Source organism: Centropristis striata, chromosome 13 (assembly GCF_030273125.1).
Source record: "Centropristis striata isolate RG_2023a ecotype Rhode Island chromosome 13, C.striata_1.0, whole genome shotgun sequence".
Lineage (NCBI taxonomy): Eukaryota > Metazoa > Chordata > Actinopteri > Perciformes > Serranidae > Centropristis > Centropristis striata.
The window spans coordinates 14580345-14596022 of NC_081529.1; the positions used below are offsets into that span (position 1 = coordinate 14580345).

A 15678-nucleotide genomic window follows, 5' to 3' on the forward strand; every position below is an offset into this window, starting at 1 on the left:
CTTTTTGCGTCGATTATAACCAATAAATCCTCAGGCTGAGCAATAATAATAACCCCTCAAACAGTGCATCCGTGTCCAGCTTTCTCAGACTTGAGCTGCTCAGACCCGAGCGGCTCGACACGCCTGGTTTCCTGTTTTGACTTTTCGGCCCCCGGATTATCGGAGCTGCCTGCTCCCCGGCACGCCGTTAAGCGCAAGTATATACTGTTTGAAAAAGCATTAATCATGGGACTGATCACTGTCATCGTTGGTAAAGAGGGGCTAAACCCACCCTGCAATAAGTCGTTTCAGCCACGCGCGTGAGTGTGGCCGGTAGTATTTAAAGCTGGGAATGATTTGAAAAGCTGTTACGCACACAGGGGAGCAGAGCCAGACAAGTGTTGGGGAAATATAAAAAGAGGCTTTAAAGATGTAAATTATGACAATTTACGCAATGAGTTCCAAACACAAACACACACACACACATACACACTCACACATAGACACACACGCACGCACGCTATGAGGGGCATTTTATGCCAGCACACTATACTAAAACGCGTGTACAGCGCCTATGCGATGACATCAAACGTCTAACGTGCGCGTGTAAATTCCATTCACTTTCAATGGACAGACAGGCGTCACGTAGGCGTCACGCAGACGCTGTACACGCGTTGTTGCACATACGCCTACGTGACGGCTGCGTGACGGGTGAACTACGCCTCAAATACGTGACATGAAGACCCGCGTGACTGTTAAGTACAATTCTACATAGGCTTACAGACACGCGTATTGCGAGTACACCAGATAACATGGGTGACGGGTGAAAAGTGCCACCAGCGAACGTAGTGGACGCCTGTGTGTGTGTGTAACGCGTGTAAGCCTATAACAGTTCAGCTGTTACACAGAGTCTCAGCTTCATATGGTATTGTTTATAAGAAAGCACAACTTATAGATGAAGAGAAAGACTATCTCGTACTTACCAGATAAACTTAACGTTTTTCCGGCCAAAACCGGAGGCTTAATTAGCCTGTTTTAGGAGTGAAAGTCAGCAAAATGCAGCTTAAACAAAATGTTTTACCTCATTAGTTAACTACGAATGTCTGTAAAACATAATGGGACTGTGCATAAGTGCCGAATTGGGTTAAACAGTGTAGATATAAGGTCCGATGGAATCATATTGTGAACGGACTGCTGTCCACATGGCTACTGAATATTCATTAGATAGGTCCGCATGGCTACTTAATATTCAGGGGTGACAGCGATTACGGCTTCTGCAGGCAGGTAAACCTACCTAATTACAGCTGGTGCGTAATGAACTGTGTGTCCGCGCGCGAAGCTGGGAACTGGCTGTGAGCGTTGCACTTTACTATTAGCCTACTATTTTTAAGTAGCTGAAATTATTTTAATTATCCCTTTCACCCTTGCTATCATTAAATATCAATTCGATATCATTCAAACCTAGAGAGAGAGAGAGAGAGAGAGAGAGAGAGAGAGAGAGAGAGAGAGAGAGAGAGATTTCGTTAACAAGAAAATAAAAACTGGCCTGAAAATAATAGAAATATCCTGACAGCTCTGTGGGGGCTTGGAGTTCATCTGTAAGTTGTGCTTTCTTATAAACAATACCATATGAAGCTGAGACTCTGTGTAACAGCTGAACTGTTACACAGAGTAACACACTGTTAACGTACACGCGTTACACACACACACAGGCGTCCACTACGTTCGCTTGTGGCACTTTTCACCCGTCACCCATGTCATCTGGTGTACTCGCAATACGCGTGTCTGTAAGCACGCCTATTAATCAGACTTTATGCTGGCACAGGCGACGCATTCTAGGCGTTTAAGTATAGTGTGCTGGCATAAAATACCCCTCATACGCACGCACACGCACGCACACACACACACACACACACACACACACACACACACACACACACACACACACACAAACACACGCACACACACACACACACACACACACACACACACACACACACACACACACACATGACATGAGAGGCACTGAAGAGGAAAAGTGTCCATAGTCTTTCGTGCGTAAATGTAATTTAGTTGTTGTTATTATTAATATAATTATTGTTGTTGTTGTTGTTGTTGTTATTATAATTATTGTTGTTGTTATTTGTAGCAGGTGAGTGTGTGGGTTAGTGTGTGTGAAGAGAAAGCAGCTCGAGGTCAATACAATCCTGAGCTGTTTTTTTTATTTATTATTTTTCTATTTTATGATCATAATCATGAAGCCACAAAAGTCCTGTACAGGCTATAACCCGTCTGCTGTCCCACTTTAAAAAATACAACCGAGAACATAAGCAATAAACTCTCACTCACACACGCACAAGCGCGCGCGCATACACACACACACACACACGCACGCACACACACACTGAAACGCACATACTGCCCAAGAAATATGGGCTCAAACAAAATAGGCTACTATACATGTCAATCCATTCACTGCTCTCTCTCTCTCTCTCTCTCTCTCTCTCTCTCATCTCTCTCTCTCTCTCTCTCTTTCTCTCCTCTCTCTCTCTCTCTCTCTCTCTCTCTCTCTCTCTCTCTCTCTCTCTCTCTCCCTTTAAGTCTACGTCTCTCTATCTAACACAGAATGCCTTCTTGCATAATCAGTCTTATTGTGGTGTTGATTTAAGCCATCAATTGTGAGCTCGGCTTCCCTATAATGCATTTTTCCCAGAAATAACATTCCTTTAAGATTGATAATCTGAGCGTATTGACCCAGTCAGGCCGGATCCATATTCACAGGCTGTGCATGCCACAAACACACAAAGACCAGTAAGTGTTCACACATGCATATATATATACCCGGCAGGCACAGGAGCAAGGCAGCTTAAATTTGAAGCGCACGGGCAATTTGTGGAATGATATTAGAGTCAGAGGATACGACAGGCCTGTGAGTAGAGAGCACACAATCTCTATTTCCCCTAATCCACATGAACACCATGTACACACATGCAGTGCCTCTGCTTTAACCCTGTGGGGAACTGGCCACCGTGCAGCCAAATAATCCCGGAGGCCACAGGCAAGTCGTAAAAGCAAAAAAGGCAGTAAAAGTTTAACCCGGGTCAATGCTGCATGTCTAAAATGAGTCTGTGTGGCTGGAAACAACTACCTCCAACAACTCTCTCCCATCTGCTGTGAGCAAGGCTTTCTCAGTTTCTGAAGGGGCTTTCTCACGGAGAGCCCCCCCTCCCCTACCATCTCTCTGCCGTTTCTGACTGGTTTTCTTTCTTTCTCGCTCTGTGAGCTACCATCCCCGGCTCCATTCTCTCAATATATGGCCGGGGCAATTAAACCCTAAAGTCATTCACAAGTTTTGGCGTTCAATAAAACCATAAACGTGCTTTGATCACAGGAAGATCAAATTACGGTGCTAAAGTCGTTGCTTTTAAATCACTTTCCCAACTTTCTCCCACAGTTTTCTTCTCCATGCTCTCTGCTGGAGGAGCAGCATTTCTGTTCCTAACATGGACACTCACCTCTTGGGAAGGAAGATCCGGCATGATATGCTTTGATAAGAAAAAAAGAATATAACCACTGTAGCCAGTCTATTCTTTTCCTCACCTTGCGGCCTCATCCAGGGAAACAACTGCGTCGGTGAGGGGCTCTGCTCGGTTCCCTCCGCGTCTTCGCCGCTCAGCCCCGGCGCGCTTCCCAGTTTACAGTCGCTGTACTGGACCAGATCCGCGTCCTGGGCCCCGAAAAGCGTCTGCCGCTGCAGGGCGTCGTATCCGTAGAAGTTGCCAGGCTCGCCGTGGCATGTGACCGCGCAGGGGCTCTGCTGGTAAGGGTTGCTGGGCAGCGTGGAGGCGCTGTGATGGTAGAAGTCCTGGATCTGCGGAGCGTGCTGGAAGGTGGCGCCGGAGCCCGGGCCGTACACCACGGTGGGCCGGCTGCCGGCCAGGTCCTGCGCGAAACCGCACTCGTAGTAGTTCGGACGTAACGAGTCCCCGCTTTTATATTTGGAGAAGAGCGAGTTGACGAAATATGAACTCATCTTTTTGTGTTGATGTTTATTGTTCTTTCAGTTTGTGTGGGGCTCGGCAGAGTCAGAGTGGGACTGAAGGAAGCGAGCCGCGGCTTTCAATTGTTTTTTTCTTTTCTTCTGCTTCTGTCGTGCGGTTTGAGGCAGAGAGACACCGACACACAGGCAGGGAGAGAGAGAGTGAGGCAGGTCTGCCGCCGGTGTCGGTGACCGTTGTTGTGGTGTTTCCCTTCACGGCCACAATAGACGAGCAGTGTGAGTAACGGTAACGGCAGCCGGCCAGAGCAGTAACAGCCACAACCACCGCAACAACAATAACAACAGTCACACCGATTCCATAAAATCTCCAGCGAAGAAGAAAAAGAAGAGGAAGGAGAAGAAGAGGAAGAAGAGGAAGAAGTAGAGGAGGAGGAAGGGCTCGTGCGCATCACAATTCCGGTGTTAGCGCTGTAAGCGGGAGCCCTGTCGCGCTCTCAAACGGGTATTCCGTGATTTACTCCTCTGCAAATGAGTTGTTTCATATTTTCTCTCTCTCTCTCTCTCTCTCTCTCTCTCTCTCTCTCTCTCCCTCTCTCTCTCTCTCTCTGGCTCTCTCTCGCGCGCCCTCTCCCTCTCTCTCCTTCTCCTCCTGGCCCCGGTGTGTGTGTGTGTGGTGTGTGTGTGTGTGTGTGTGTGTGTGTGTGTTTGAGGGATAATTTGCATCTATTATCAGCTCTTCATGCCATTGGCTTTTTTCGCGCACACAGGCACGCGTTCTCGAGCGTTCACGCGCACACAAAAACACACACACACGGGGTCTATGGTGATTTTTTTTCTTCTTCTCTTCTTGTGTGTCTGTGCACGCGCACGCGCCTCTAAAACTAGACGATAGTCTCCCTCCCGGCGTCGGCTCGAGGAGCTCAGCGCCTCTGTGATATTGCAAAGGGAGTGAGAAAATGAAGGAAAAGAGAAGAAGAAGAAGAAGAGGAAGAGGAGGAGGTGAAAGCGAATCGGTGCAGTATCCAGCAAGAAAGGAGGAGTGTGGGGGGTGGCTGTTAATGACAAATCTGTCGCTTTGCATCTGATCAAGTGCACATAAGCACACACACCAACTTCTAATACAACTAAAATGAGCATTGTGGGATTGCTATATTCTTATTGTGATTATTCTTAATATTTTACTTTAAAGCTGAGCTGGTGGTGTGATGGTGATGCTGATGTGGTATTGTATTGCATCGTTGAGAGCATCTCTCTCATTAATTGCTCTTTCTTATTTCTCTCCCTGCATCCAGAAGACAGCGCGAACGAAGTGAATGAGGCCCGAAAATGTCAGCGAGCTTGTGCGAGAGAGCTTCACACAGACTGAGGAGAGAGAGAGAGAGAGAGAGAGAGAGAGAGAGAGAGGAGAAGAAGAAGAAGAAGAAGAAGAAGAAGAAGAAGAAGAAGAAGAAGAGGACTCCTGCTTCCTAATTGGTATTGGTTTTAACAAGTACCAGCCTATAAATGTAACTGAGGTTTTAAAACCAGTTGTTCGAGCTTTTCCTTGTCCTCCATTCCAATCTGATGGCTGTTGTTCAGAAAATAGACGAGCTCCTGTGGACGCATGCTTTCTGATCATCGTACACTTTCATAATAAATATGATCTCCATAAACATGTAAGGAGGACTGGGTAGGGTAATAGGCTGGGGAAGTGGCTGTAAACGCTTTAACAAACTATAAACCTCCATAAAGCGGAGGGGCAGTGTTTGCTTGTTTACGTCCTTGCAAGCAGAGAAACAAAAAGGAGGTTTTACGACGCGCCCTTTGAGCGACCGGAGGCCGTAAACGTCTCATGCCTGCCCGGTATTTAAGTCATTTTCGCCGTGTTTCCCATACGACTGTGGTCCTTCCTGTTGCAGTGGAAGCCAAGGTAAAAGCAGGACCATCCACAAGTTGTGGAAATGTTAAGCTCGGCCTTGAACAGAACATTAAGATGGCCTGAAGAAATGGGACTCCACTGTGAGTTAGTTAGATAAAGACTTGATTTCCTGGAATCTATACTCATAACAGGCCTGAAAGTTGCCGATCAATCGGTGACGGAGGACTCTGCAGCAGCCTGTGCACCTGAGACCTAAATCACAATTTTGATTATTTTGTTCCGGAGATTTATTTGCTGTTTTCCCAGCCATGGTGCGCTCACATCAGCCAAATAAAAATGTCATTACCCGAATTTAATTTATTTAGATTATACAGCGCGGACACAAGAGGCCCAAATGTTGCCAGCACCCGCCTGAATTACACACTGTGTTGTGGTAAATCAGCTGATTGTACGCCCGACTTTCCGAGGAGTAATTGCCGCAGTATTTTTCCAATTTATTGCCCAGAATATGATCTTGTTCAAACTTCACCACGCCGTGTTTTACACCTCCAATAAAGTGTTTGCTTATGAGATCTGTTGTCTGTGACGTGGTGAGATGTGATTGTGGTGGGCGTAAAAATGACATTTTCTGACCAGCTTCCACACACACACACACACACACACACACACACACACACACACACACACACACACACACACACACACACACACACACACACACACACACCGTGTGTCATTCCTGCAGAAAACACACACTTGGACAAAACAGGCGGCCGAAAGAAACAAGACAAACGCCGTAAATAACTGCGTCCACACTCACCGCAAAGCATTTGGAGGAAGAACCGTCAAAAACATCTCGCGTATTTATGCGTCACGTCCTCTGCGTCAAATCTACAGTAATTAAAACATCTTGACACTGGAAAGAACACATAAAGAACTCTGTGTGTCCTATATTCGCTGTGTGAAGATATTCCTCTCATATTGTACTTGAGGAAAAATATTTCTGGCATCAAGTTCACAAGCACTTGCACGCACTCCGCTGCATGCACCTATGCATGCATGCGCAAAGCCAGAAAGGTGCGAGCGTCCTTGGTGTGAATGTCTGACCAGGAAAAATAAACACTTCCTGGCTGCCCATACGTATCCTGCACGCCTATGGGTTGTTATTATTATCATCAAGGCCTCGACCCTTCCTCCTCATCCCCTGTAAGTTGTGAAAATGACCTTAAACTGTTTCAAATGTTCTGAAGCAAAGTCAAAAAGTGGCCCAATCACCTCGCTTCTTCTTAAAACTACCCCTTTAAAATAAATTAAGAAGAAGAATATGGCAAGTTTTACCCCATTAATGGAGCCCGTGCATGTGTGTCTTCCACAAAGGCAAGCAAAGCCTCAGGCGAGAGCTGTTTTATCGGTGGAGCAAGAGCGCCATCAAGCGGTGTGTTGCAGTATGGCCACATGGGCAGAGTCGGTCTGTGACGCGGCTTTATAGTTCTATTAAGTGCGCACATAAAGCTGCATTAGCTGCTTTAAAATAAAACTGCGGGTTGTAATTGGGGTCCAGCTTTGAGAGGTGATTTTTGGTTGGACAGACCTGTCACTGGGAAATATTTGACTGGAAATATAATGAAAACAATCCAACATATTGTGTTGTCGATATGTTTTATAAGTTTGTTCACTGACACACTGATCACAGGGTTCAAAAAGAATCTCTTCCATGTGCCTCAACATCACAGACGAAATACTGGGTTATATAGGTTATATATTTTACTCCGACTCCACAGCCAGCTCTCAACTGTATACATTTTACTTTAGAAACCGCAAATGTTACTAAAAATATCAATTATATTATATTATATTATATTATATTATATTACATTATATTATATTATATTATATTATATTATATTATATTATATTATATTATATTATATTGTATTATATTATGTTGTATTATATTATATTATATTATATTATATTATATTATATTATATTATATTATATTATATTATATTATATTATATTATACTATATTATATATGTTCTGTTCTCATCGCCATCGCGTGTCTTTGTAAGTTGAAGTTAAATATATGAAATATATTTATGTATAATAGTATGAAATACATATATATTATGTATGTGCCTCTATTACTGGTATTATGTATACACTTAACGTGTGTGTGTGTGTGTGTGTGTGTGTGTTAATGTGATTACATCCTCCTCAGTGTCAGTGACGTCCAGTTTGACCAGTGTGTGTGTGTGTGTGTGTGTGTGTGTGTGTGTGTGTGTGTGTGTGCACATTACTAAATGACGGGTTGTAAACTGACCGTAAAAGAGGTTGTTACTATTAGCCTATCTGAAGAGGCTACATCTCAGGTCTTTATTTAGACCCCTTCTCAGTGGTGGAAACAGAGAGTCAAAAGATTGCACCAAAAAAATGGCCTAATAATAATAAAACAACATATGTAATCCTCAACCAGACCGTTCTGCAGACAAAACCCTTCTACAAGGTTCTGCACGTTTCCACTCAAGGTGCACCATCACGTAGACATTTCTCTGCAATGTGTTGGCATGCCTCACCCCTTCCACAGCCCGGGCCTCACCGCCTGCCCCCCAATAGGCCGGAAAAGAAGCATGGGAACCGGCCACAGCACACCCTGTCTGTCCGGGTCAGCTGTCTGGTTGCATTTTTATTGTGTGCGTGTCTGTGTGTTGTAAGGATGCACTGGGTATCTCAGTGAGAAATCACACACACACACACACACACACACACACACACACACACACACACACACACACACACACACACACACACACACACACACACATACCCCAATAGAGCCAAACGACTACAAAACCATAAAACTCCCAAAGCTGAAAAGAAGGAGGAGAAAGGAGAGTCTTCCCCCTCCACGCTGCCACAACAACAGTAGCACAACATCAGATGAGGAGAATCCAGACACATGCAGGCCTCTCTGCCTCTCTGCCACTCGCCACAGCCACAGAGTCAAATATCTAGAAGAAGTGTAACACTAATATTTGCTCTCTCCTTGTCTCTTCAGCGCCTATCAGCCCAATAACCACCAAATAAATTACCAAGCAGGGGGATTTGAAACTTTTCCTCTAATATTACCTCTCTCTGTGTGTCTTACCTCGCCCCCCTTCTCTTTCTTTCGGCGTGTTTGCTTTACAGCCGTTTAGTTCTTAACCTTCAGAAATTTATACGCTATAAACTTTTATGGCCGTCATATTCTTTTATTGCGCCGCACCGCACTGAATCCTCTTTCTCTCCTCTCCGCTCCTTTTCCGTCTTCCTCTTTGCTGTTTTTACGACAGTCGGCGGCGGCTTCTTCCAACCGCACGCATCCGTTCCCGCATCCCTCATCACCCACCCCTCCTCCTGTTTTTTTTTTTTTTTACCCGTGAGCTCCAGACCCCCGGTGCGTGCAGCACATCCTGCTCCTCTCGTGCTGTTCGTTTCCATGTTTGAAAATAGGAAGTGTGCAAAACAACTGACGTGAGAAAGAAGAAGAAGAAGAGGAGGAGGAGGAGAGAAAGCGGATGGAGTTTTATTGGTCCAAAGGGAGAAATACTATCTTTTTTTTCTCTCTCTCTCACTCTTTTTTTAAAGCAAAGTAAAATAAAACAAATGAAAAAAAAAACCCTGACGGCCTGGTCTGACCGGCGGAGTCCACTTGTGGTTTCACAATTACAGAAGAAATAGATGCAGGGAGATCATCTTCCCTGTGAAGCTCCATCGACACAATGCAAGAAATCACACCGCTCTGAGATCTGTGGCTTTAAAACACAATTACTGTGAATGCAGATGGATGTGAATCATTTGGAAGAAACGGAGCGATGGACTGTGCGTGTGCCGCTGCCGCAACCGTTTGTAAAGTAATGAGCCAACACGGGCGAGCGTCATGCCAAACAAGTAACAGCAAAATCTCGGCCGCAAGTGGGATTTTAAATTTGAAACTTTAATGGTGAATTACTGTTATTTAAGACTTGACTTTATATGTCTTTCAATAATAATAATAATGTTGATGATAATAATAATTTTGTTTTCATTGTAGTTTTATATTAGATGTGGTGAATAACCCCCCAAAAAGTAGGCCTAATAAAGATTTTCCAGTGTCTCACTCAAGCTAAGGGGACTTTGACCGAATTATTGATTTTTTAAATTTATTTTTGTTTTATCTTTTCTTAACCAAGTGAACACGATCTGGATCAACCACATTTAAGTTTTAATCATAATGGTGCTACAGTAAGTGTTTATAATTTTCACATAGGCTATTATTAATGTTATATTTGGGGTCAGTTTTTTTCTGCCCAGGCAGAGACGTTTGTAACACTTTATAATGTATAACATTTCATGTTGTGTTATATATATATTTTTTGTCCAGCTAGATCTAGATGCAGCTGCACATACCCACCTTTTATTATTATTATTATTATTACTGTATTTGATGTTCAACATTTTTGTCCAGTTACATTAATGTGCACATCTCAGTATTATTATTATATTTAATGTTAAATTATTTATAGTATAGTATAGTATAGTATAGTATAGTATAGTATAGTATAGTATAGTATAGTATATATAGTATTTTTTTTCTTTCCAGGCCTACACATATTATTGTTATTATTATTATTATTATTATTATTATTATTATTATGATTACTACTACTACTACTACGACTACTACTATATTTGATGTGATCTTATTTTTTTCTGTACAGTCCTATATTTACTGTTGTTATTACTACATGAGGTGTTGTTATTTTCATTGTTCCGTGCAGTCAGAGGCAGCAGTAACATGTGCAGAGCAGCCAACAGCATTTGGCTTGCCATCTAACTGTTAATGAGTCCAGAATGGCTGTGATCTGATCCATACAGCCGTTTGCATCAGCGGGACCATAACTCTCTTTGAGAAAATTTATGAATATGAATGATATTCTTTGCTGCTTGATGAATTATAGAAGCTGGTGCTGTGTAAAACAGCTCATTCAGTGTGAGAGACAGAGGAGAGCTGCTCTGGGCCCGCTGCGCTCTAACATCCACCCAGAGTGTTTCAATGAAGCCAGTTATTATCTGTAGACTCTGCTTTAATATGAGAGGATAAAGTGAAGACATATTGGATTGGATACGTTCGCCTGGGTTGAAATATGAATTTTGCCAGCAGCAGCACGTGGTTTGTCTTTTGCAGCCCATTTAGTTTCTGAAAATGTCAGTAAAACGATGAAGCCTGCACCTATTTAGTAACACAGCTAAATCACTGCACAATGAGCCAATCTGGGTTTTTCCATTGCCTCACAGTTTGGATACGTTAGAGAAAGGGAGATAGGAGTTGCGGGGTTGGGCTATACAGTGAGGATTGAGATGGTGTATTGGTGACAATTTCAGCTCCAACAACTGACCCCAGACCAGTGATACTCCCCTGTTACGATACAGCTTAGTATTGCGATATTTTGCGTGGCAATATTATATAAGAGAGAGTTTACAGTTTAGAGTTCCAACAGCCCGAAGCCATAGCAGGCATTTAGGAATATACTGGATAAATTGATATTATATGAAACTAGAACATCTAAGGAACCTTTAGGCACCAAGTGTGTCAGAATATGGTCTTGGGAAGTTTTCCTAATTCCCAAAAGCCTCCTCTTTACAAACATGGCTGCCTCCTAATTCTGAACTGAGAATATTCTCTTATTGGACATCTTATTTTTCCGGATTTACACAGTTAAATCGGGATAAAATCGTGTCTTGGGGCTTCTGCTGATTCTCACCTCTAGTACTGACTATCAAAGCAGAGCTAAGAAATAAAATCCAGTCTGAAAGTACTTATTTCAATGCATTAACATCACTGATAATCTGTCACCAATATTGGTCCTGCTCACTATTACAAACTCAATATAAAAGACAAAGTGAAGTTGTGCCGGTATAAAATGTTTCTTTCATAGCCACAGCCAGTTCTTTGATAAGCACACTCTTGCAGCTTGTAGAATTACAGCTACTTCTCACTTTAGCCATAATACCAGTACAGCTTCTCCTAATTCTGCCCTTCAGATGTGACCGTGATGTCTCCCTGGTGTTTCTGTGCCTTCATAACTGAAACTCATCCTTGTTTTAACCTGTGAATGTATGTTGTTGTGCGAGCGAGACTCCTGCTCTCGCTGCATTCCCTTAGATTTACTGTGCCATGTGTCACAGCAACACCCTACACACACACACACACACACACACACACACACACACACACACACACACACACACACACACAGCAGGGTGAAGTCGCTTCCTTCCCTGGGACAGCATGCTGAGGCTGGAGGGAGGCCTGCAGCAGAGTGCAGGGCTTCTGGATTTAATGAAGCTCCGACCCCGCTAGACCTCAGAGAAGTATCACAATCATCCGCCGTCGAGTCCACAGATGGTTTATGGGATGGCTTTGTTGGAACCCAAGCCTAAATCTGCTTAAATCCTGAGGCCCTTATTGGTTGGGCCCAGCAGTGCAGGGTGAAGCAGAGAGGCTGTGCTGAGACTTTGTAGCCCTTTACACCAGGGCTGTTTACACTGCTTTACTGCCTGCACTGCTAACACTGCTACATATAATGCTTACACTTTCTTTGAACAAAACAATAATAATAAACATATAGCACACTTTTTGGTGTTGATAATTCGATACATACACGTTGCTTTTTGTTGGTAAAATAGCTACAACTCATACAAACAGCTAATAAACACTTATTTTAACACTCTATAATATACACAGAAACAAAGACAATTGAGGTGGTTATGAATGAATTTGTCCACAGTGATTCATAGTGTGCATTCACAGACATACAAACAATTGATGTTTGCATATAATGATCTCTTTGTGTCTTTTATCACATATCGACAGTTTTAAATCCACCTTCATTCATCATACAACACAATGTAAGCAGTGCTTTGGGTGCATACTGTTTAAAAGAGAGGAGTAATAACTGTTATTGTTAGATCTTACTTTAAAAAGACTTTCTTACAGCTTCATTAGTGTGCTAAAGTGTCTTTAGACACATGCTACTGCTGCTCATATTGCTTGCTTGATTTTAACAGCAGCAGTGCTGCGCTATGCAAAATGTAAATTGTAGGTTTACACGAAAGTTTCACTCCTACTGTTATTACTACTGGTCCTACTTCTGAGGACACTGGGGGTCATGTCCCCAGTAGGGCTTATGGAACGACAAATATTACTGATATGGACTCCATACCTTAAAATAAGACACATTGAGGTAAAATTTGTAGAAAATATATTCATATATGAGCCCATGACCTGGAACAGACAGTATAATGACTGCAAATGATTCTACCACAATTGATTTAATTATCAGAAGAGTTACTTTGGTCCTTTGTCTGTGCATCATGTGAGAAGCAGGAGCGGAAACAGAGATCCTGCAGCCCTCATCAGACTTTGTGTCTGTCAGTCATTTGGTGCAGAGACAAACACAGGAACCGCAGCGCTTCACAAGCTCCTAATGGACGGATGACGACTCTTCTAATGAATGCACTCATCATCTGTGTGGGTGGGGGGTGTTTATGGGTTTATGACAGTCGTTTGGTGTTGCAGCCAAACAGACGCCCCTCTCCTTTAAGCTTCAGTGTACAACTGAAGAGACACATATTTTAAACACATGCTGGCTCATCCGCTCCCCCTCTCTCTCTTCACAATCTGGAGAAGTAGGAAAAGAAGAAACCGAAAGGAAGCTGCCCTCTTTGAACATTCAGTCACACCAGAGTGAGAGCTTTGAAGGGAAATTATGCAAATGATTTTAAATCAACACGACGCACGGTACTGTAAAGTCTCTTCTTTAATAGGAATCCAGCATCAGCAGTGCCATCGCACAAAAAAGACAACAACACACAGAAGAGAGGAAAACATACAAGAAGGGACTGGAACATTGCACAGGGAGGAGAGGATCAGAGTGACTGGAGTTTGCCTCCTCGTTAATATTGTCTTTACTGTGGCCACATGGCTTAGATTTGCCTTATTAAAAAGCAGAGGGAAAATAAAATGACTTGTGGAGCTCTGTCCATATTTCTCAGCAGCAAAAACTCCAGTCAGGAGAAGAGAAAGGACAAAGGGGACAGAGTCATATAGGACAGAAAGTAACAGCATTGAAATAAAAAGTATAATTTATATAGATGCATTGCTTCATTTTAATCACACCTTTTCGCTCTCTCTGTCCCAATGCTTACAATCAGCAGAGTCCAACTCATTACTGGTCACCATTAAACAAACCATAGACACAAAGAGAAAAGATCATTCAGACAGTACGCACAACAACATGGAAAACAGAATCTAAAGAACATGACAGACATAAAAGAAAGAAATTATCTATATTACAGTAAAATGCCGTAAGACAAAAAATCCGCATATTTAACTCATTCCAATAAGAAAAGACAAGGTTACTCACTTTATATACAATAAATTAGAAATATTTCCTATCAAGAAACGTCTAATAAGTCTGTTTTCAGTAAGCATTCCCCCTCCGACAGATTTAACACACAAAGAGATAAACGACAAAATAGCGTCTTCAAATGACGAGTGACTTGAGGCATGCGCAAACAATGTAAACATTTGTACTCGTAAATAGAGGATTTGATGCGTCGAGAGAAATTGTAGCGGTTCTGTTTAAGACTCCGCAAATAAAAAAGGCTGTTTTTAGACCCGTTCGTGTCTGCGTGTAAACTACAAAATAACATCAGCGGATTGGGAGGCAATATTATCCACGCAAAGATAGTAATGTGCAGCCTCTGTGGTCTGCAAGCTGCAACTTCCAACACACACACACACACACACACACACACACACACACACACACACACACACACACGCGGGACGTTGTAAAGCCAATGTGTTGTTTATGATCCGTCCATAAAACTGCCGTCGGACGCCTTTTAACTATTGCGTGGACAATTCAAATGACGCCACAGTAACAGGCCGACATGCTTTCCATATTTTAACTTTCAGATCAATAAAGTGTAGTCCTACCAGATAACACCCCGAGCTATTAATTGTAGACACCATTGCAAAACCATTTCGCGCGAGAATAAATCTTAAGTGTTCTGTTATGTCTGTTTATATACACGCGTTATAAAACCTCTAGGAATGATATTTCCAGGGGACAAAAATAAAACAAATGAGGATTTTTTTTTTCAGTAAACATGTAAGCGCATCCGGGTATTTTGCTCTTTTCCTCAGTATCCTGTTGCGTTTGGAAACCGCCACACTATCCGTAGGCTTTATTTCCTGTAATGAGACAGAAACCCGCCTTGCATAGCAGTTAATACACAATATACTGTATGAATATACTGTATGTATAAAAATAGAGCTGATTATTTCTTAAAATGCAATGCAAGAACCACGCTGAGTAAAGATTAGAGGATGGTGACTGAGAATATTTAAGATAACATATTGTTGTGTAGCCTACTTATGGAGGAAAATTTGCACAAATTTTGCACAAGAATTTGTACATTTTCACTGCAAATGTCTATTAGAGCAGTCTAATCCAGAAGCTACTGTGAAAACCTTTTTAATGCTGTTTCAGAGTGGTTTTAGGAGAAGTAACCGAAATTATTCTAGGTCTCAATTAAATTTTCTCCCAAAACGGAGTCCTCGTTTGAATCCTAATTTAGATAAGGATACATATGATTACAAATGTGTGGTGCTTTGTGCTGTGACTCCTGTCAGATAAAGTCCAGGCTCGTGTGAACCGGAGGGGATGATTATTGATAGCCGATAAAGGCCTCAGATGAGCCGCCGCCGCATGCAGCGCATAAAGCATCTGAAGAGCAAGCCAAAGGGCG

The 15678-nt window shown here is 42.7% G+C and overlaps 1 protein-coding gene across 1 annotated transcript in view; it reads right to left on the reverse strand.

The window, feature by feature from the left end:
* The window catches only part of hoxb8a (homeobox B8a), an 8099-nt gene extending 3989 nt beyond the window's left edge, over nucleotides 1–4110 (reverse strand). Inside the window, exon 1 of the mRNA XM_059347752.1 lies at nucleotides 3580–4110. Coding sequence (XP_059203735.1) covers nucleotides 3580–4012 — 433 coding nt within the window. The 5' untranslated portion in view covers nucleotides 4013–4110. The remainder of the gene's footprint in view (nucleotides 1–3579) is intronic.
* Between the last annotated feature and the right edge of the window lie 11568 nt (nucleotides 4111–15678).